Source organism: Capricornis sumatraensis, chromosome 11 (assembly GCF_032405125.1).
Source record: "Capricornis sumatraensis isolate serow.1 chromosome 11, serow.2, whole genome shotgun sequence".
Classification (NCBI taxonomy): domain Eukaryota; kingdom Metazoa; phylum Chordata; class Mammalia; order Artiodactyla; family Bovidae; genus Capricornis; species Capricornis sumatraensis.
In genome coordinates this window covers 57,951,346-57,973,025 of record NC_091079.1, presented here as the reverse complement: position 1 = coordinate 57,973,025, position 21,680 = coordinate 57,951,346, and the positions used below count along the sequence as shown (strand labels likewise).

At 33.9% G+C, this 21,680-nt stretch overlaps 1 protein-coding gene across 2 annotated transcripts in view; it reads right to left on the bottom strand.

The window, feature by feature from the left end:
* HNF4G (hepatocyte nuclear factor 4 gamma) overlaps positions 1-21,680 on the bottom strand; it is a 132,882-nt gene that overhangs the window by 19,629 nt on the left and 91,573 nt on the right. Inside the window, exons 1-3 of one of the 2 annotated variants that reach the window (XM_068983331.1) lie at positions 8,213-8,348; positions 4,422-4,593; positions 790-884 (exon numbers count right to left, since the gene is read on the bottom strand). In XM_068983331.1, coding sequence (XP_068839432.1) covers positions 790-884; positions 4,422-4,593; positions 8,213-8,348 — 403 coding nt within the window. Of the gene's footprint in view, positions 1-789; positions 885-4,421; positions 4,594-8,212; positions 8,349-21,680 lie in introns of those variants that run through there. The other variant, XM_068983332.1, reaches the window with a different exon arrangement.

Genomic DNA, 21,680 nt, shown 5'->3' with positions numbered 1-21,680 from the left:
CTCCTCTGTCCATGGCATTTTCCAGTCAAGAGTACTAGAGTGGAGTGCCATTGCCTTCTCCGCTTATAGGAGCTATTCCCTGCCAAATATTTAGAAGTGCTAAACACATCTGTTGCTAAATTAACTGTAGTTAATTAACTGTAGAACATAGGATAGTATAATTAGATTATTTAATATGTTCAAAATGAAATTACTGCACTTTGAAATAGAGCATCTAGTCTATTGTCTCTGTCCTTGAAGAGAATATAAGCTCCCTGAAAGGGGGGATCATTTTGTCTATGATGTTCACTACATAGTAGTGAACACTATTATGTACACTAAACCTTGGCACCAACAACAGTGTTTGGAGAGCAGCAGTGCATGATAAATTTGTTAGATAAATAAATTAATATGTGAAAAGTCAGTGTTCAGTTGATGTTTATGAAATAGATATTCAATTGTTATTGAGATTAAAAATGCATTTAAAATATATTAAAATGCATCCTATTAGTATATTTTGCCATTTGTCTTTTGAAAAAGACACTGGAATGTTTGTTAGACAATAATTTTGTTGCCAGGGATAATGCAGTAGTGTACAGAATGTGTCAAGTCAGTCACTAGGTAAAAAGACTGGCTCCATCACTTACCAGTAAGTATCAGTGTCCTTGAGTAAATTCTTAAACTCAAGGAATCTCAGATCCTTCATTGAGGAAAATCAGAACTCATGTAAAGATTATTGTGATTAAATGAGAACATAGGTGTATAGCATTTTTCATCAATAATGTTAATTATCGTTATATTACATATTACCTTCTTTTTTCATTCCTGCTCTAAAGCATTTTCTTAATCGACAGTATCTACATTGATTCCTTTTGTCTTTGTCAACAACACATTGTCGACTGAACCTACAGTGCCAAAAAAAAAAAGAGAGATATTTGCAGACAGTTATCATTTATCAAAAAAGCAAACAGACAGACTTTTAAAAGTATAGTTAAAATTAGATCAACAGAAAAAAATGTATAAGGATAATTACGAATTTTCGAATCTCATGATCAGCATGAAAATACAAGCCTCAACTCTCATGCAATATTTCTAATAAAACAAAACTGAATGGTATCTCACTTTTGGCCAGTATCCATGGTCATTTCTAACTTGTGCCATGAAAGCCAAACTCAGAAGGAAAACTTTAGTATACAGTTTATAACGCTTACTACTAACGGTTTCAGTGTGAAGGGGAACTTCACTCCTCTGCCCTTCCATGATTTTTCTATGTAAATATTCTTCTGTTAGTTTTACCTCATATCTAATTGGAGTTTACTCTAAATTCCAAATTATATATCAAAAAGCAGTTGAATAAAGCATTAAGAATACAGTCGCTGTACAATTAGGTACCACTTCATACCCACTACCATGGCTAAGATCAGGAAAAAAACCAGACAACAAATGTTGATTAGGACATTGAAAAATTGGATGGCTCACACATTGTTGGGTATAATACAAAATGATGTGGCTGCTTAGGAAGAAAGTTTGGAAGTTTCCAAAAAGGTACCCAAGAGTTATCCTATGACTCAGCAATTCTTCTCCTAGGTTTATACCCAAGAGAAAGAAAAACATATGTTCACACAGACTGTTGTACATAAATGTGCACAGCAGCATTATTCACAATAGCCAAAAAGTGGAGACAACCCAAATGCCCACCAGTTGGTAAACATACAATGTAAACAAAACATCGTGTATTCACATAATGGAATATTATACACTTGGCAATAAATAAGAATAAACTGATGATACATGCTATAATATGGATGAACCTTGAAAATACTGTCCTAAGTGAAAGAAGTCAGACACAAAATGTCACATATTGGATAATTTCACTTATATCAAATGTGCAAAAGATGGAAATAGAAAGTAGATTAGTAGTTACCTCACATTGGTGGGGAGGGAGCTGGGGCAAGTACTGGGAGGTTTCCTTATAGGATGGTGACATATTCTAAATTAATTATAGTGATGACTGCACAACTCTGTGAAAATACTAATAAACTAAATTGTGCACTTGAAAAAAAAAAAGTACAGTCTCTGGAGTTAGATCTGAACTTGATTCCCAGTTCCACCATACACTGTCCATAGAACTTGGGAAGGTCATTTAACATCCCAAGTCAACCTGCAATTATAAATAGGGAGGACTTGCCAGCACAGGTTGTTATCTGAACATACTTAAAAGACTTTGAGATTAGCAAAGCCTAAACTTTAAAAAAACATTTTTTCCCCTAAACTTACATCAATATAAAATTTTCCAAATGGAAAATATCATAGCATTTGCTTTAATATCAGTATGTGTAAAGAAGGCTAAGTTGGCAGCAGTATTCATGATGGGGTGTTGGGAGGATAAGGTTGTATGTTGTTGGCATATTTTTTAAATTTCCAAAAGTTGTATGGAAACATTCCTTTCTCACTTTTCCCACACAGGAAGGGTAAAAATCTTGAAACCTATTTGTGTTCAAGAGTCATTCTCTGACTCAGAATTTGTTGTTGGAGTGCTCAACTCCATATTCTGTAATAATCTATCTGGGAAAAGAATCTGAAAAAGAATCGATATCTGTATATGGATAACTGAATCACTTTGTTGTACACCTGAAACTAACACAATATTGTAAATCAACTACACTCTAAAATAAAAGAAAAAAATTAAATGGAAAAAAAGTTACTGTTTTTAGTTGCTTGGATAGCCTGTATATACATATATATACATATACACACACACATATATACATATACATATGTATACATATATATATACATACATATATGTTTCATCTTTGACAGCACATATGACTTAAAATTGTAAAAATATTATTTACATGTTATTTTGTATTTATTTTACTATTAATCTTTTAGAAGCATTGAATATTTGAGGGAATCATACAGAAAATGCTTTTGATGGAGTAAATCCACTTGATTTCTTTACACCTCTCAAGTTTGGCTGTATATAAAAGCAAGAAACACTTTTCTTTTGCTTACCAAGAAGGTTTTAAAAATCGTTAATTTACATTTTTAAACCTACTTTAAACTCTCTTACAAAAATTACTAGAGAACACTAGTTAGGTATTTGTGAGTTATATATTAACTTTTCCACATCCTTAGAAGTCAAATGTCATCATAATGTGAGAGAGTTAACTTCTTCCTAAATATTCAACTTGTGCCAAAAACACTTCAACAATCCTACACGTGACTTTCAAAGACAGAGCAAACAGATTTCTCCTGTTAAAATCAGTCACCTTTGAATAGCCCATACTTAATAGACCATATCTGCATTCAAGAACTGTTATTCTGAACATTAAAGGTGAAATATCTAACCCTAAATTGTGATGCGATGTTTACCTAGATACTATTTTTTTGAAAAAACCTACTAGAAATGTGACACATACAATATAATTAAATAAATTTTAGACAAAACATTAAAATCAATGGCAAAATTGTCATGAGAAATATATTTAAAATTTTAGAGCTGAAAATTTCATTTTATTTATGAACATCAACAAGCTGCCAAAATCATCTGCACTTTTGTAATTTTGTTTTAAAGATCAGGATGTGATGATGCTAAAATGATAAGCAATGTGCAGAAAAACACACAATCTGTGAAACCATTTAAATATAGATTTACCTATGTCTATTGGTATACAACAAAGAAACACAAGGAAAAGACAACATCAAATTTCAGATAGTAGTTACCTCTGGGAAAGAGGGGAGGAAGAAAAAGGGAGAGGGGAAGTGTCCACAGGAGGCTTCAACTATATTGGTTTAAACTGGGTGATAAGTATATGGATTTTTTAATATATATAAGTCTAAGATGTTTCATAAAAAAACCACCCATGTGAATGCACCGTATACATATCCACATGTACTCACTTTTTTCCATTCTTTTTTTCCCCCTTGTGCTATACATTAGTTGTAACTAATTACTAGTGCTATACATTAGGTGTCATTAGTTATCCATTTTATATACAGTAGTATATGTTTGTCAATCCCAATTTCCCAATGTATCCCTCCTCCCCCTCCAGGTGTCCATATGTTTGCTCTCTACATCTGAGTCTCTATTTCTGCTTTGTAAACAAATTCATGTATACTGTTTTCTTCTGGATTTCAAGTATGTGTGTTAATATGCAATATTTGTTTTTTCTTTATGATCTGCTTCACCCTCTATGACAATCTCTAGGTCCATCCACATCTCTGCAAATGTGACACAAATGTACAATTCTGTTCTTTTATAATGGCTGAGTATTATTGCACTGTCTATATGTACCACACATACTCACTTTTAATGGAGCTTATACATTTTGTTCTTAGAGTTATAGAAATTCGTAAGCTCTTTATTCCCTTACTTCTTGCATGGCATTTTGAAACACTGCTAAAGATCACCTTTCTGGAAGGAGCATTTCAAGTACCTGCAGGAATAAACGTGACTCTTGCGGATGCTGCGTCTGAAGAAACCCTTGCACCCATCACAGCTGGAGGCGCCATAGTGTTTTCCTGTTGCTCTGTCCCCACATATGGCACACAGACAGTTGACACCGTTGTCTGCGGTATTCATACTTGTTGTCTCTGGGACAGAACTATCTGTTAAAGAAAGAGGAGAATGCAAGTCAGCACTGAGTATTTCTTATAGGAATGGTCCTGCTAATTCTTCAGGGCTTCCCTGATGGCTGGGTGGTAAAGAATCAGCCTGCGATGCAGGAGACACGGGAGACTTGGGTTCGATCCCTGCGTGGGGAAGATCCCCTGGAGGAGGGCATGACAATGCACTCCAGTATTCTTGCTGGGAGAATCCCATGGATGGAGGAGCCTGGAAGGCTACCATCCATGGGGTCACCAACAGTCAGACACGACTGAGGGGACCAAGCAGGTGCATATGCAGTAGTTATTCATGGGCATTAAACAGTCCGTTCCTCAGCTCCTGGGACGCTCCACGCCAGCGCTCTCTTTTTAACCACTAGCTGCTTCTGCCAAGTCTCCATTCCAATCTCCCCACTCCTATTTCTGAGGGTTAGACTTTGGGATACCACAGGTCCCAGCCCCTCAACCATACCCTTTCCCTAGGGAAGTTCATCCAGTCCCATGTCATTAAAAATCATTGTATGATGACAAATCCCCACATCTTATCCTTAGTCCTGCTCTCTCCCATGGGTATCAGTCTGAAATACCCACATACCTACTGAATAACTTCACTTTTGAGTTTAATAAGAACTGCAAATTAATGTATCAAAAACAGAGCTCATTTTTTTTCTTCTAGAACTCATTTCCATTCGTCTTCCCTCGTCAGTTAATGGTACCATCTGGTACCTACTGCCAATAATCTTGGCCTCTTCATTGAACACTTTTCTTCACTGCTCATATCCAATCAACAAATCATATTTAAAATACATATTGCATTCACAACTTTTCACCCTTTCACTATGGCCACCCTTATTCAATTAAATATAACCTTTCCCCTGGATTATTGCAACAGCTTCCTATCTAATTTCTCAAATACTTCCACCTTGGTTCCCCCACTGTTTATTGCCCCAAAGCCTCTAATATGCTCTTGGCATAAGAAATTCACATTATCTTAGTCTTCAGCATCCAATCCTTAGGTACAGAACAAGCCTACACATCCCCTGGCCTGTAGAGCCCTGAGCGTAAAGGTCCCCCTTCCACCTCTCTGATCCCATTATTTCACACTATTTTTCATCCTGTTCACTAGTCCTCAGTAATGTTGCCTGTTCCCCCCGCCCAAGCCTTGAAGTCTGTTCCCATCTCAGAGCCTTTACACTTGCTGTTTGCTCTGCCTGAAAGGAAAGCTCTTCCTCAAGAATTTCTATGACCTGGCTATCCAGTTGCTGCGCAAATTTTACATTTGCTGAGAAACAGTCTGGAAACACACATCTAAAAGAATCAGCTACCATCTGACCTCAAGTAGAACCCAGAACCCTGCCTATTCTTTAAACTAACCACTTCACTGTCTAAAGTTATATTATGTTTTAGTGTGTTCATTTATTACCTATCTTTCCTCACAGAATAAAAACTTCATGATGTCAGAGGACTTATCTGTCTTAGTCATCCCTCTGTCTTCCAGCTCTAGAACTATGCCTGACATAAAGTGATAGCTAATTGTTTTAAAGAAAGAGGCTTTTAAAAATATACATAGATATTTTTACTTATTTCTTAAATTAGTTAATATTGTTTACTACACAAGATGGTTGGATGGCATCACTGATTCAATGGACATGAGTTTGAGTAAGCTCTGGGAGATGGTGAAGGACAGGGAAGCCTGGCAAGCTGCAGTCCATGGGGTCCCAAAGAGCTGGACATGACAGATTAAATAACAACACATCTTTATGGGCTTCCCAAGTGGCGCTGGTGGTAAAGACTCCACCTGCCAATGCAGGTGACACAAGAGATGCAAGTTTGATCCCTGGGTTGGGAAGGTCCCTTGGTGGAGGGACTGGCAATGCACTCCAGTATTCTTGCCTGTAAAATCCTGTGGACAGAGAAACCTGGCGAGCTATAGTCCATGGGGTCACAAGAGTCAGACAGGACTGACAACTGAGCACACATCTTAACACATCTCTATGTACTCAAAAGATACTGAATATATAAGAATATATTATAAACTTGAATTGATCATAACATTATATAATAATATAAATATAATAATTCATTACTATATTCCCATTATAAAAAGATAAAAGACTGTCATGTCCCAACTACATTCTGGGAGAATATATGTATTCTACTTACTAATACTCCTGAGTTGACAAATAGTGTCATATATAACTTCATAAAACTAAAAAATATCTTCAGTGAGAATATATTTAAGGCCAATCATGTGACACTTTAGAATTTAAATGTTAGGAATTTTTCCTTTCGTAACATAAATAGAACAGGTATTAGAAATACGGCAAAAGTGTCAAGAATTGATTGCGTTCTGGAAGATTATACGGAACTACAAAAAAATATTCAACTCTTGATTCCAGTTTATTGTCATACTTACATATTACTAACAAGAAACTTACACATTAATACAAGAAAACAAGTTAGACAACACTTTAGAAATAGCCAAAAAAGTCAGTTGTTTTAGTAAATATGGTAAGTCATTCCCTATTATTTAGTGATCTATAGCCTTTAAAAAATTCATGAGTCTACTGAAGTAAATACTTTATTAAATACTTCTAGTCAAGTCTAAACATAAAGTTTCAAAATAGTGACTTCCTAATAGTTGTACTGAAAATTGATTTTAACTCCTTTGTGGTAAAATTTCATAATTCATCTTCTGAATATTTTTAGAAATCTCCCTACTAATAAATTATTGTTGTTTATTGTTAATAACACTGCTGTCACAGTCACTGAAATTGTACACCACAGTATAACCTCAAAGTATCCTGAGTACAAGATACAATTTCAGTCCAGAGCTAAGCATACACATAAACACACACATACACACATTTTTCCAAAGCATACATAATTAGCACAGTTTAGGAATTCTAACAATTATAACTGATTTTGGACAAGATTTTTACTTGAAAACTATACCTAAATTCAAAGTCAATGGTAAATTGTATTCTATTATAGAAAGACATGAGCTCTAAACAAGTCATGTCTTATTTAAAGTTAAAATGTTACAGTAGATAAATACCAAGAGCTTTGTGAGGCTAAACATTAGCTTGTCAAGTACGGTTATAATATAAACCATTCTTTCTTTACATAATTGTGTTCAAGGCAAAAACTTGATAGTAATTTTAAACAGTTTCTCATCGGCAGTCATCGAGAACTAGAATAATAAAAGGAGGAAGCAACTAGTAAAACTCTCCAGGGTTCTAAGGAAACTTATCTATATGTCACTTAAAATGCTGCATAGAAAATACACTTTACAGACAATCTGCCAATATAACTCACTACTGTGATTTGCAATAAATAAAATAACTGCTGAAACTACTCTTTTTACCTGACTGGCCCATGACAGAATCCCAAGGTTACTTTATGACGCATAACTAAGCTTTTTCTACCTCAAACATAAAATAGCCATAGCATTATTCATTTAAATTTTGTGATGAAGGGCAAAAGCCTCAAATTTGTGGACTGAAAAAGCAAGCCCTGAATTCTCTAGCAATAAAACGCAGAGCTGCCCCCTAGGAATCTCAGTTTTCCTTCTCTCGTTATACTTACTTTTCTCTTTATCGGCAAGCAGATGAGAACTTACCATTTGAATTATACAGAATCTGCATAGTGTCAAACTCCAAAGTTGTGTAAGTTGGGTCCAAGACTTCACTGTAATTTGCCATCTCCATGTCCAGTATCGGTTCCGATACCCTCATCATTGATTTAGAAACACACATACAAGTGGCACCACAGGCCCAGACTGCGTGATGGCTGTTGGGCTTTCAATCTGTGAGTGATAATCCAAAGTTAACTGTAACTGAGTGACTTATGTGCTGCAGTGGGAGGGGCTGTAAAACTGTAAACTCCTTCAGCAGGCCATATTCTGCTTACTTCTTTTTCTTTTATGGCAAGCAATTCCTTGTGATAATGTTGGAATGCTTCATGGAATCACCTTATCTCAAGTGCTTAGTGGACTAACATGATTTCCTAAATTGATTTCCAGTAGACAATAAATGATGTCACTAAGAGGATTAAAAATAGAAAAGAGAGTATCTCCAGTTTTGAACCATCATTAGAGCTTGATTTATCCCATTTAAGTGGCTGAAACTGCATGCCACAAGTTCTGAAAAAAAAAAAAAAATGGGACTGACTTGTCATAAATTTGATGTCAAAGACTACAAGTTAACACTTACCATAAGCACTTGATAATTTCAAGTTTTCTTACCCATCCAGGAAAGCTAACTTTATGTTGAAGAAAAACAACTTTGTGATTTGAAATGACAAGGGATTTATTTATGATGCATTCTAGAAGAAGCCTGGACATAGCCCTAATATGGCCTGAAACACATTCTCTTTAACTATCAACTTATGATTCAGTGTTCCTTGAAGGTTTGTAAATGGGCATAATTAGTACAGTTGCGAGTATCTTGCAGGCTTTCAATAAATAATTGTTAGACAACCAAGAGATGTTCAGAAGCTTGCCTCGGTGTGCCACCTGCATGTTTGCTAAATTGCTTCAGTCGTGCCTGACTCTTTGTGACCCTATGGACTGTAGCCCGCCAGGCTCCTCTGTCCATGGGATTCTCCAGGCAAGAATACTGGAGTGGGCTGCCATTTTCTCCTCCAGGAGATCTTCCCAACTCAGAGACAGAACTCACATCTCTTACATCTCCTGCATCAGCAGGCCACATGAGAGCCCTTAAAAACTGCTTTCAGGAGACCCCTTGGAAAAGATGTGCTCAAGGCAGAATACTAGTATGCAATGAAGACAGGGAAGGAAAGAAAGCTGGTTCCTCCTTCTCCATCATGGAGAGTCCATGGATAACACTAAAACTAAAAACTCATGAAGCAGTATGTCACTTAAAGTCACGGGCTAAGAGTGGGCAAAAAAAAAAAGAAAAAGGAAGGAGGCTAAAAGAAGTGCCTCTGAGAATGATGCCCACTAGGTTTTTTTGTTTGTTTTTTCTTTTGTAGAATTCTTGGGAGAAACATTGTAGAATTAGTTGATTCTTAAATCTGTGCTTCTATAACTTCAATAAAAATAAAAACAACAAAAAGTCATAAATAAACAGTTATTCATGCATGAATAAAGTTTCATTTCTTTTTACTTTAAATGCCAATTACATTCTTACAATCTAAGTAAGATTATCCCTAGCATGTGTGGATGTACACATTCCCATCATCAACTTTCTCACATCTAACATCTATACAGCACACTGTATCATTTATGTGTATATGTGACAAGGAGAATTTAGAGAGTGGGAACATTTAGAAGACAATATTGAAATAGTGTCATACAGAGTGAAGTAAGGCAGAAAGAGAAAAACAAATATTGTATATTAATGCATATATGTGAAATCTAGAAAAATGGTATAGATGATCTTATGTGCAAAGTGGAAATAGAGACACAGATGCAGAACTAATATATGGATACCAAAGGGGAGATGGGATAGGAGGAGTTGGGAGATTGAGATTGATACCTATACACTACTGAAATTATATATACAATAGATAACTAATGAGAACATACTTTACTCAATGCACTGTGGTGACCTAAATGGGAAGGAACTCCAAAGCGGAGGGGATACATGTACATGTATGGCTGACTCATTTTGCTGTACATTAGAAACTAACACAACATTGTAAAGCAACTATGTTCCAATAAAAAAAATTTTTTTTTAATGAAGTTACTGGAGAGCTAAAAAAAGATTATATTATATATATATAAATATATATTTTTTATTAAAAACATATTCTGAGAATATGTTTACTAATTTTATCTTCTAAGAAAGAATTTCAGTCACATTTACATTATAAAAGAATTTTATTTTCCACATTTTAAAAAGATTACTGCAAAGTAGTATTTCTTATTCAATTTCTCAATACCATAAACCTTGTGACTATTACATCTTAGAAATTATATTTTTCATTTGAGAAGACTGGCTTCTGAAATTCAAAGCCATGTGAAGAACTGTGAAGAAAAGAGCAGAGCCATTTTAGCAGTCAGAGTCACTGTATCAAACAGTGATCACTGGAATAGCCCTCTTGCCTTCATAGTCTGTAGCACTCTTAATTGTGAGGATAATATTTGGGGGAGGGATAAATTTCAGGGGCTGATTTTGTTCAGAAGTTTAACTGCAGTAATTCAGTTTTTGAAGGGAATAGCATGCAAATCCTGTGGTTTTCATTTGCATGAAGTAGTTCTCATTTGCGCTGAGGCAGCACACACCTGTTGTGTTACCTGTGTAAACCCAAAGAGTGTATGGCACATTGCCCACATTCTTTCCCATGCATGCAGTGACTGACCAATACTGAGGCATGTCACCAATGGAAGGGCACCAATAGAAGGAAAAGAGGAAAAGGAAAAGGTAGAGAACCATTCATTTATAAGACTGAAAAATACTTAAGAAAAATGTGATAAAAAGAGAAATGTGAGAACAAGGTTGTCACAGTTGATTCAGTTTCTGTTTCCAGTCAGCTCCATCCTGTGCTCCTGGGTAGCATCATCATGGATCAGGGCATGGCACTCAAAAGGGGAAGGAGCTTTAAATTCATCTCAGCACAAATCCTCAAACTTGGCTTTCAAGATGAAACCCATTTCCCATCTACATTATTGTAAATTATCTTTCTTATTTTATCAAGTAAAAACTTGAGAATTTCCAGAAGATATAGTGGATCTAAATAGGAAGCATATCTCCTCAAGTGGGGGCAGTCTTTCTCCTAATTATATTCAGATGTGGAAATTCCTACAGCATCCAGTCAGCCTCACTCTAGGGAAGGAAAGATTCTCTTTCTTTTCTTTATTTCTTCAAAGAAATTACAAAGTAGAGTAGAATTCCTCTTTATTTAAGCTCTAGAATTAGTAATTTACTGAACAAATTAATTAGTTAGACAAATTAATTGAACAGAGAATCATAAAAATGGTATATCCACAATTAATATGTATAATTGCTATTGTTTTGTTAGATAACTAACACCTTTGAGTAAAAATCCACTGTGTGGAGTTCTTTTTTTAAAATTGAAGTATAGCTTGTTTACTACGTGTTCTGTTTCTGTACACAGCAAAGTAATTCAGTTTTATATATATATTATTCAGTTATATATTATACATATTACATATATATATATATATATATATATATATATATCCTTTTTCAGATTTTTTCCATTATGGGTTATTACAAGATATTGAATATAGTTCCCTCTCCTCTACAATAGGATCTTATTATTTATCAAATTTATATAAAGTACTGTGTACTTGTTAATCCCAAACTCCTAATTTACCTCTTCCCACCTCCCTTTCCCCTTTGGTAACCACAAATTGTTTTCTATGTCTGGGAGTGTGTTTCTGTTTTACAAATAAGTTCATTTGTATCATTTTTTAAGAGTCCATATATAAATGAAATCCTATGGTATTTGTCTTTCTCTGGTTGGCTTACATCTCTTTGTATGATGATCTCTAGGTCCACCCATGTTGCTGCAAATGGTATTAGCTCCTTCTTCGTCATGGCTGAGTAATATTCCATTTTATGGATGTACCACTCTACTTTATCCATTCACCTGTCAATGGATACTTAGTTTTCTTCTGTCTTGGCTGTTGTTAACAGTGCTGCTATCATCATTAGAGCGCATTTATCTTTTCTCTCTTTTTTTAAAAAGATTTTTTGATGTGGAACATTTTTTAAGTCTTTATTGAATTTGTTACGATATTGCTTCCATTTTATGTTTTGGTCTTTTTTGGCCCCGAGGCATGTAGGATCCCTACTCAGGGATTAAACCTGCACCCCCTGCACTGGAAGGCAAAGTCTTAACCATTGAACCATCAAGGAAGTCCCAAGGGTGCATATATCTTTTTGACTTAGAGTTTCTCAGGCTATATGCCCAGGAGTAAGATTGTTGGATCATGATATTTCTATTTTTAGTTTTTTAAGGGACCTCCATACCATTCTCCTTGCTGACTATGCCAATTTATACTTGGATTCTTTATTATTTGATTTTTTATAATCCCATACATTGCCTTTGATTTCTCATTTTTTTTTAAAGTGGAGAAAGAAGTCAAAGCTATTTATAAAGCAATCAGAATATGGAGGCCTTCTAGAATTTTATAGTTTTTGAAATATTTAATATATTTTGATCAACTTGCTTTTATTCACTTTCAAAGTATTTCCATTAGTGTTCATAGGGAAATTTTTTTTCTTTTTCCACTCATGTTTTGTTAGATTATGCAGTATTTAACTAAATTATAGAATTAAAAAATAAGAATAAATGACACTAACATGCTAAGTAACAAATACAAGTAACACTTGATAACTATACAGAGTTGATGAGATGGTCAGAGGACACTACAGGACTATTCATAATAACCACAGTGGAAACAGTATAAATGTCCATCAGTGAATGAATGGCTTAAAAAAAAAAAAAAAGGTGCAGTATATAATGGAATACTATTCAGCCTTAAATAAGGAATGACCTGGGACACATATGACAAAATGGATGAACCTTAAAAATATTATGATAAGTAAAATAAGCCCATCACAAAAAGACAAATACTGCATGATTCCACTAATAGAAGATATCTAAAGTAGTCATCTCTGTAGATTCAAAGAGAGGAGTAGTGGTTACCTGGAGTCAACAGGACAGAGAAAGGAGTTACCAATTGATGGATTTAAAATGTTACTGAAGCAAGATCAATAAACTCTAGAAATCTGCCATACAACACTGTAATAATGTATCACACAACTTGAAAATTTGTTAAAAAGGTACACATTCATAATAGATGTTTTTAGCACAATAAGATCAAAAGATTTATCATGAAGAACTGAACTATAGCATGGGAAAATGACAAACCACATTAGTAAACAGAGAAATGTAAAATAAAACAATCAATAGTCTTTAAAACAAAAAAAGATAACTTCTCCTTAAGGAAAGTAACCTACCCTAGAAACTATTAATAATTAAGATCTTCCACAAAGGAAGTTGAGAACCTGAGTCAATACAGAGAGTTGGCTAAGTAGATATTAGTTAGATTTTTTTCTTGAATTGATTTTAACATTAAATAGTTCATATTTAAAAATTAATCTCTATTCTTCCATATGAAAAATCTCTCTACTTTTAAAATTCATCAGGCTTCATTCAAATATTTTTATTTGCTTAAGGAGGAGTAGGGAAGGACAATGAGGAGAATGAGAAAGAAAGGAAACAAAGAGATAAGGTAAAAAGAAAAGGTCACACAGAAATAATTTTAGTCATGGTTACATTTGGATTTTCGATCATGCAGCATAATCAAGCGACTGTCACACTTTCTGATATTTTGTGTTTTCCCATTCAATACTGATTATGGCATTTTCATAATTTAGTAACTGATTTTGGGAAACATGTCACTAGGCACAATTGAACAAAATAAAATTATACAAATTAATTGTATAGAATGTAGATGCATAAAACAGTTATGGCATTCGCTTATATACTTTCATATTAAAATTCATTCATTTTCAAGAAAGGGACAGATGAAAAGCTCGCTTTTCATAATTGCTTCATCAGGTACTTCTTATGGATAAGTTCATTAAGGCTACATTTAAGTAGCTGTAAGAAAAAAAGTATTAATTTTATCCTTAGGTAATAAAGAAATAATTGTCCTTAATAAATGGGACTTATGTTACTAAACATTCAACCCAAATTTATGAGCAATTTTAAATTTACTTCTTATGGTTTAATTGGGAGAGTTATCAAATATTCACGGTAATTTCTGACAGTAATTTGTAATAACAAACATTTTCTAAAATAGAGATATATGAACTTAACCTACATGTACAAATATAAATATACATGGTAAACTAAGATCTACTGAAAATTCTTTAAACAAAGGTCACTTTGCAATATCTATTTTGTACACTGAACAAAATGTTATTGTTTTATAGGGTGATCTCATAGTTTGCAGACTAAAATGTACCTTCTTAGGCCTAGTCAGCTCAAGTACCTCAGAAAGAAAGAACATTATTTGTAGATAAAGGGTTGATTTTTAAATAGCACAACTAACATTCTAGAAAAAGTTTAAAGCAACTGTTCCTTAAACTGGCATGTGAAATATGATATTCAAACTTCTTTAGAGCAACATAGCAAGAGATGAAAATAGCATAGTATTTAAAGAAGACAACTCAATTCACTATTGACTAACTATTCAAGATAATAGCTGAAACATTTCTATCTTATCTGCAAGACTATTAAGCCTGTTAAACTGTTCTACACTTTATATTTAATTGAATCATTCCTTCAGACCATGATTTAACATAGAAAATAGGCTAATAAAAATCAAAGTTATTTTTATAAAAGAGTTTTCATGAAAATAATTTGGAATATTAATATTAAAACATTTTATTTTAAAGTGAAAGGTGCTCAGTCATGTCTGACTCTTTGCAACCCCATGGACTATACATTCCACGGAATTCTCCAGGCCAGAATACTGGAATGGGTAGCCTTTCCCTTCTCCAGGGGCTCTTCCCAACCCAGGAATTGAACCCAGGTCTCCCACATTGCAGGCGGATTCTTTACCAGCTGAGCCACAAGGGAAGCCCTTTTATTTTAAAGTTTTGTTTAATAAAATTTGTTCTGTAAATATATTCCTTTGAGATGATTTTTCATTACCCAAAGTACTATACTGATCCCAAAAGCACATTAATCATTTTTTTTTGTTTCCATGTTCCACTTTTCCAAGTATCAAGATCACTAAAAGTTACATGAAGAATAGCAACCCAAATCAACCCAGTCTATTTTTCAATGTAAACAAGAAGCAAAGAGGAGAATGCTACCCAATAAAATGTCTTATTAATTCAAAGCAAAGCCACCTTTTGTGTCTCAAAAAAAGTCAATTAAAACATCATTATTTTCCTTGCTGCCACTGTCTTAACCTGACCATCATTCCTTTTCTGAAATATAAATCTTGTCTCTTATCATTTCTGGATGAGGATGAGGGAAAACAAACATACCTAAAAATTAAAACAAATCAAAATACGTATTTTAATCTTCAAAGTAAGTTGCTATCACTGACCTGCAAAGAAGGAAGTTTGAAATGGGATGGGATTTTAGGTTTCAAAGAGCTTAATAAGTCTTTTCTTAAAGCTCAGACTATATATAATTTTTAGATAACCAAAAAAAATTTTCCGTGTCTTTTTTTTTCCCCCTACTTTGATCCAGCTAATGGTCATGCAATGGCCAGAAAAACCATATACCTCATTAGATATTTTAAACCAAAGTCATTACCGACATTAAAAATATATATTATTATTATTGATATATACTCCTAACTTAGAATTGCTGGACAACATTTAAAATTAAACTGAACTTTCATAAATCTTGCTTACAAAGTTTTCTAATTTCCTTTAAACAATTAAATGATTCCATAGCTCACTGCTCAAGTCATAGTTTTCCAATTCCTGAAGGAAACAATTTTAAACCCTTATTTTAGATCCACCTTCAATCTGATCAATGCAAATAACTCACATCACTACTAAAAAAATGTTAAATAAGTAAATTAGAGGAAGATACACGGCGCCTTGTTAATAGGTGAATTAAGTTACAAATATATTATCATTTTTATAATCTTCACAGCTTATGTCAGCTATTCATTTTTTTTCTATTTGCTTATTAAAACATTATATTTTTATTTAAAACTAGTTACACAATAAATGTAAAACCCCAAACTAAAGGAGAGTGAAAACTGGTATCATAATTAAATTAGTTGCTGTTAGGATAGACAAAAGGAGGACTGCATAGCTGAGACCTAAATGTAACCAAGAAAATACTCTGAGTAAAAGCTTAGAGGTTATATGAGAAATCTGCATATATTAAACTTACCTTCAAGGTCAGTCGCCTTGTGATTCAAAACAGACTCTCCTTTTCAGAAGATAAGGAGCTGATTATTACTAAATTATTAACTGGAATATAGATTATGCTAGTTAGGAAAATTTTAAAAATCAGTCTGGTTATAAGGAACATGTTAGGATTTGACAGCCACTGTTCTGCACTTGCTTTTTACAATCGGCATTATCATTGTTGCCACTGCAAACTCAGCAAAGTCAGTCAGAATATTTAAGATAGTGGTGGCACTCTGATACCAAAGATGCTGCATTATGCAAAATGATTGGGAGAAAGTTATCAGTTTGGGCCAGTACCTATCTCACATATGTTCTAAAGAGGTATAATGTTTAATAAAAATAGCAGCAGTTCTACTATGCTGAGTACACTGTTAAACTTGAATATTTTGAATAAATGTATTATATTGACAGTAAACTTATACATCTGGGAGCCCAATGCATACATACTTACACATACACATACATAAGAATTTTACTGTTTCTTCATTTAAAAAATGCAGTAATAGATTATGTGGGTGTGTGGGCTCAGTTGGGTCTGACTCTTTGCCACCCTATGGATTGTAGTCCGCCAGGCTCCTCTGTCCATGGAATTTCCCAGGCAAGAATACTGAAACGGGTTGGGTTGGCATTTCCTCCTCCAGGGGATCTTCCCCACCCAAGGATCAAACCCACATCTCCTGTGTCTCTTTCACTGCAGGCGGATTCTTTACCACTAAGCCAATGGGAAGACCCATAATAGATTATATACACAGTCATAGCATCAAGAATCACTCAACATTTCTCCTTAAAGCTTGTTTATATACAAAGGGAGAACAACAACAACATATTAATGTGATATTTGATTTAGATAAAACTAATTAAGATTTTGCATCTCTATTTAATATAGTTTGGTATTTGGTCAACTCAACTGAAATGTTAAATATTTTACCATGTTTTATGTAAATTTCCTTTTGAAAAAAGCAATATTGAATTTTTTAAAAAATACCAAAATGAAGTATATCTTTTGGAATAAAAATACAGACAACCAAAATGATATTAAAAGCAAACAAATATTAATTTATTTTGAACCAAACATCATAGGTAAAGTCATGGCTTTTGGCAATGTGCTAATTTTCAAAATTGAAGTATCAGAAGCTATCATCACTCAAGTAATTTGGAATTGCTTAATATATTAGACCAGTGATTCACAAATCCTGCTGTATATTAGAATCATCTGGGGAATTTTTAAAGATCCCAAGGCTGAAATTGTATCAGATACCAGTTACATTAGAATGTCCAGGGTGGGAGTCAGGTGTCAGTGTGTTAAAAGCTTTAGGAGATTCAATGTACAGTAAACACACATTTGTCCATTTTTGCTGAGCCAGCCTCCAAGTGCTTATGAGTTATTTTGTTGTTGTTGTTGCTACAGGAAATTATATATTAACTTTCCAATTCTAGGGCCCTAAAAGTAAAAACCTCATTTCCAAATCTTTAATTAAAAAATAAACAAACAAAAAACCCCTAAAAAACTGTAAGCCAGTAATTGCATTGTGATTTTGGGTTATAACAGTAAATGAAATGCTTGTTCAGCCAGGCAGTGTTACATTTACTTTGTTGTTGTTGCTGTGGAGCCCCTAAGTCATGTCTGACTCTTTGTGACCCCATGGACTGTAGCCCACCAGTCTCTTCTGTCCATGGGATTCTCCAGGCAACAATACTGGAGAATCTTGCCATTTCCTCCTCCAGGGGATTTTCCCAGCCCAGGGATCAAACCCACATCTCCTGCACTGGCAGGTGGATTCTTCACCACTGAGCCACCAGGGAAGTTACGTTCACATTAATCACAGCAATTTAATTTAAAAAATATGCATTATGATAACAGATAATACTTTTCTAACTGTTCTCCCTTCAGTCATAGTAGAAAAGAAAAAAAAACAGAAAAAACAACTTAAGTCAGGAAATGGACCTCTAGAAAAGTTTAGGGTAGTCATGAATGTGTAGAATTTAAATAAATTCAATACATATTTGTATCAAAATGCTAGGGGGAAAATATTATGTCTTACTTAAGTGTTAAGAACTTAGAATAATTTTTATAGCATTACTACTATTTTTAAAATGAAATGAGTAAAAATAAACACCAAGTAAAACCAAGTAAATACATATATATGGTAAAACTGTGTGGTAATCAATCAGTTTTTTCGTGGAAATAAAGCTTAGACAATTTTGAGGGCTCTTAAGAAAGAACTGGGTCAGGAAGATTCCCTGGAGAAGGGATAGGCTACCCACTCCAGTATTCTTGGGCTTTCCCTGTGACTCAGCTGGTAAAGAATCTGCCTGCAATGTAGGAGACCAGGGTTCAGTTCCTGGGTTGGGAAGATCCCCTGGAGAAGGGAAAGACTGCCCATTTCAGTATCCTGGCCTGGACTGTATAATCCATGGAGTTGCAGAGTCAGACATGAAAGAGCAGCTTTCACTTTCAAGGAAGAAAAAATTACCAAACACAGTGGCCTAACCAGGGCTTTAGAAGGGGCTCAGGCAACTGATGAGTCTTAAAATTTAACTTTCATTAACTTCACTTGAAATCTACCTCTGAGTTACCAAATACTGGTTTTATTTAAAATTCTGTTATCCTGATTCCATCTTTACCTGTGTGGCAACTCCTTTTTGTCCTTCTTCATCCATCTCATAAATGCTCATTCTTTATCTTGTTGCTATTTTCTTTTGGAATATCATGCATTTAAAATTACTATCACTATTTAGAAACACAAATCCAAATTTTTATTATAGCAATTAGTCCATTGCAAAATGTAATTTTATGTCCCCAATTTCTGATTAACCCTTTTCTTTCTGGAATTCATTTTTGTCATATGCAGTGAAACCTCACTGCAATAATGTAATGAGTAGAAAGTTGTTCAGTCATGTCCAACTCCGCAACCCTAAGGACTATATAGTCCATGGAATTCTCCAAGCCAGAAGCAGGAACCAAAAAGAGCCAGAATTACTGGTTTCTGATCACTTAAGTCAGCCTAAGTTTTAAAGAAATGTCTTGGTAATCTTTTAACTAAATTTCATATTCTCTTCTTACGGACTTTAGAAAGTTTTTTTTTTAGGTTATTGGATCTCTTTAGTCTAAAATATTTGCAATAGTTCATTAGTTACATCTACCTTCTTACAAACTACTTTCTACCAGCTTGCTGGTACATTCAACATACCCAAACTAAGATTTACATAGATACTTTCCACTTTTTCATTTGTTGTTCATTATTAAGGTCCAATATATTGGAAAATTAGTATATTATACATCTAGCAGGGAGGTCAATGTGTCTATATGAATGAGGAAAGAAGAAAATGAACTCAATGATTAAAATTTTTTCTACATGAAGTCACTGCAGCAACAGGGAGTTCTTAGATAGTCTATGTGATAATGATAGAATGTTCAAATGCCTTGATTATAGAAATTGAATTAGAATCTAGGTAAAGCGTGAAGGATAAGAAATTCATTATCCTGTGGTTTCAAGGATTATTCCCTTGTATTATCTACAGAGAGCAGAGATTTCAAAACAAGCCTTTCTGGTTCCAAAAACTTTGCTTCTTCTCTTACTCACTGTTTGGTGGTATGTTTCAACTCACTTTGTTAAGACAAATAACCAAATTCCAGTGAAAGTATTTATATTAATAAATATAGGCATGACATAATTCTATATTTACACTAACTTGTATGAAATACTGCTTCACCAAAATTTTGGTGGCATATTAAGAAAGTAACCAAGCTTATAGCAATGGTCCTCAGTGAAGGGTAATTTCCCCTCAGCATAGAAATTTACAAATGTCTGGAGATCTTTTTGGTTGTGACAACTAAGAAACAGTGGAAATGCTGATATATAGTGGGTACAGGCCAGGAATGCTATAAACAGAGTGATTATCTATGTCAAATATCAATAACACTCTGACTGAGAAACTTTGACCTACATATAGTAGACTTAGTTCATGTGCCCTCATTTAAAATTAAACATATTTTAAATGAGAATCAATTGTGAAAATGTTCATTCTTTTTGAAAATTATAAGTCTCAATTGTAATAACATGCTTTAGCCTTTTGGAGTTCATAAAGAACTGCTTAATCTTTACTTACTTAAAACTTTATTTATTGAAATGTTTTTATAAAAATAATGTTCATCAAATATATACTGGTATAATCTAAGCATGCAGACACAATCTTTTATACTTCATCATAACCCCAGTATCTCCATAGTCAACTGATACTATGCACATTTTAAAAAGTTTGTTTAATTGATGAACTAATATACTAATATAACAACTGTAATTCCTGGGGCAGAATCTTTTACTCAGGATAAAATGAAATTAGTGAAAATTAATACCAAGGAGAAAAAAACTGGGCTACCCAGGTGGCCTAGTGGTAAAGAATCTGCCTGCCAATGCAGGAAACACAGGTCTGATCAAACCCAGGTCTCCTGTATTGTAGGCAGATTCTTTATCTTCTGAGCCACCAAGGAAGAATCCAACACTTATATAATAATAAACGGGTCAATTTTCAAGAAGGCATAACAATTCTAAATATATAAGCTCTAAAAGATCTCCAAAATACGTAAGGCAAAATTCATAAATCTGAATAAAGAAATAGCTAAATCCACAACAACACTCCTCTCAGTAACTTATTGAACACGGGACATCAGCTTAATAAAACATAGATGACTTAAACAACATAATCAACCAACTATCTAATTGAATTTATTGAGTATACTCCCATCCAACATCAGTGGAAAACACATTCTCTTCAAGTGCACATGGAGTATTCACCAGGATGGACAATTTTCTGGATCACAAAATAAACTTTAACACATCTAGAGAGTAGAAATCATACAGAGCATGCTTTAGAAATATAACAGAATTAAACTAGAAATCAATCATAGAAAGATACCTGGAAGGAATACTTTATAATGTTTGGAAATTAAACAACACATTCCTAAATAACCCAAGGTCAAAAAAGAAGGCGTAATGAAAAAAAAATTTTTGAACTATGAAAATACAACATATCAAAACTGTGGAATAAAGCTAAGGTAGAACTTAAAGGAAAGTTTATGATATTAAGTGCTTATATTAGAAAAGAAGAAAGATCTAAAATCAGTAACCCTAGTCTCTATTTAGATATTGAGAAACTAAAAACTGCAGAAAAAAGATCAAAGTTCAAACAAAAGCAATG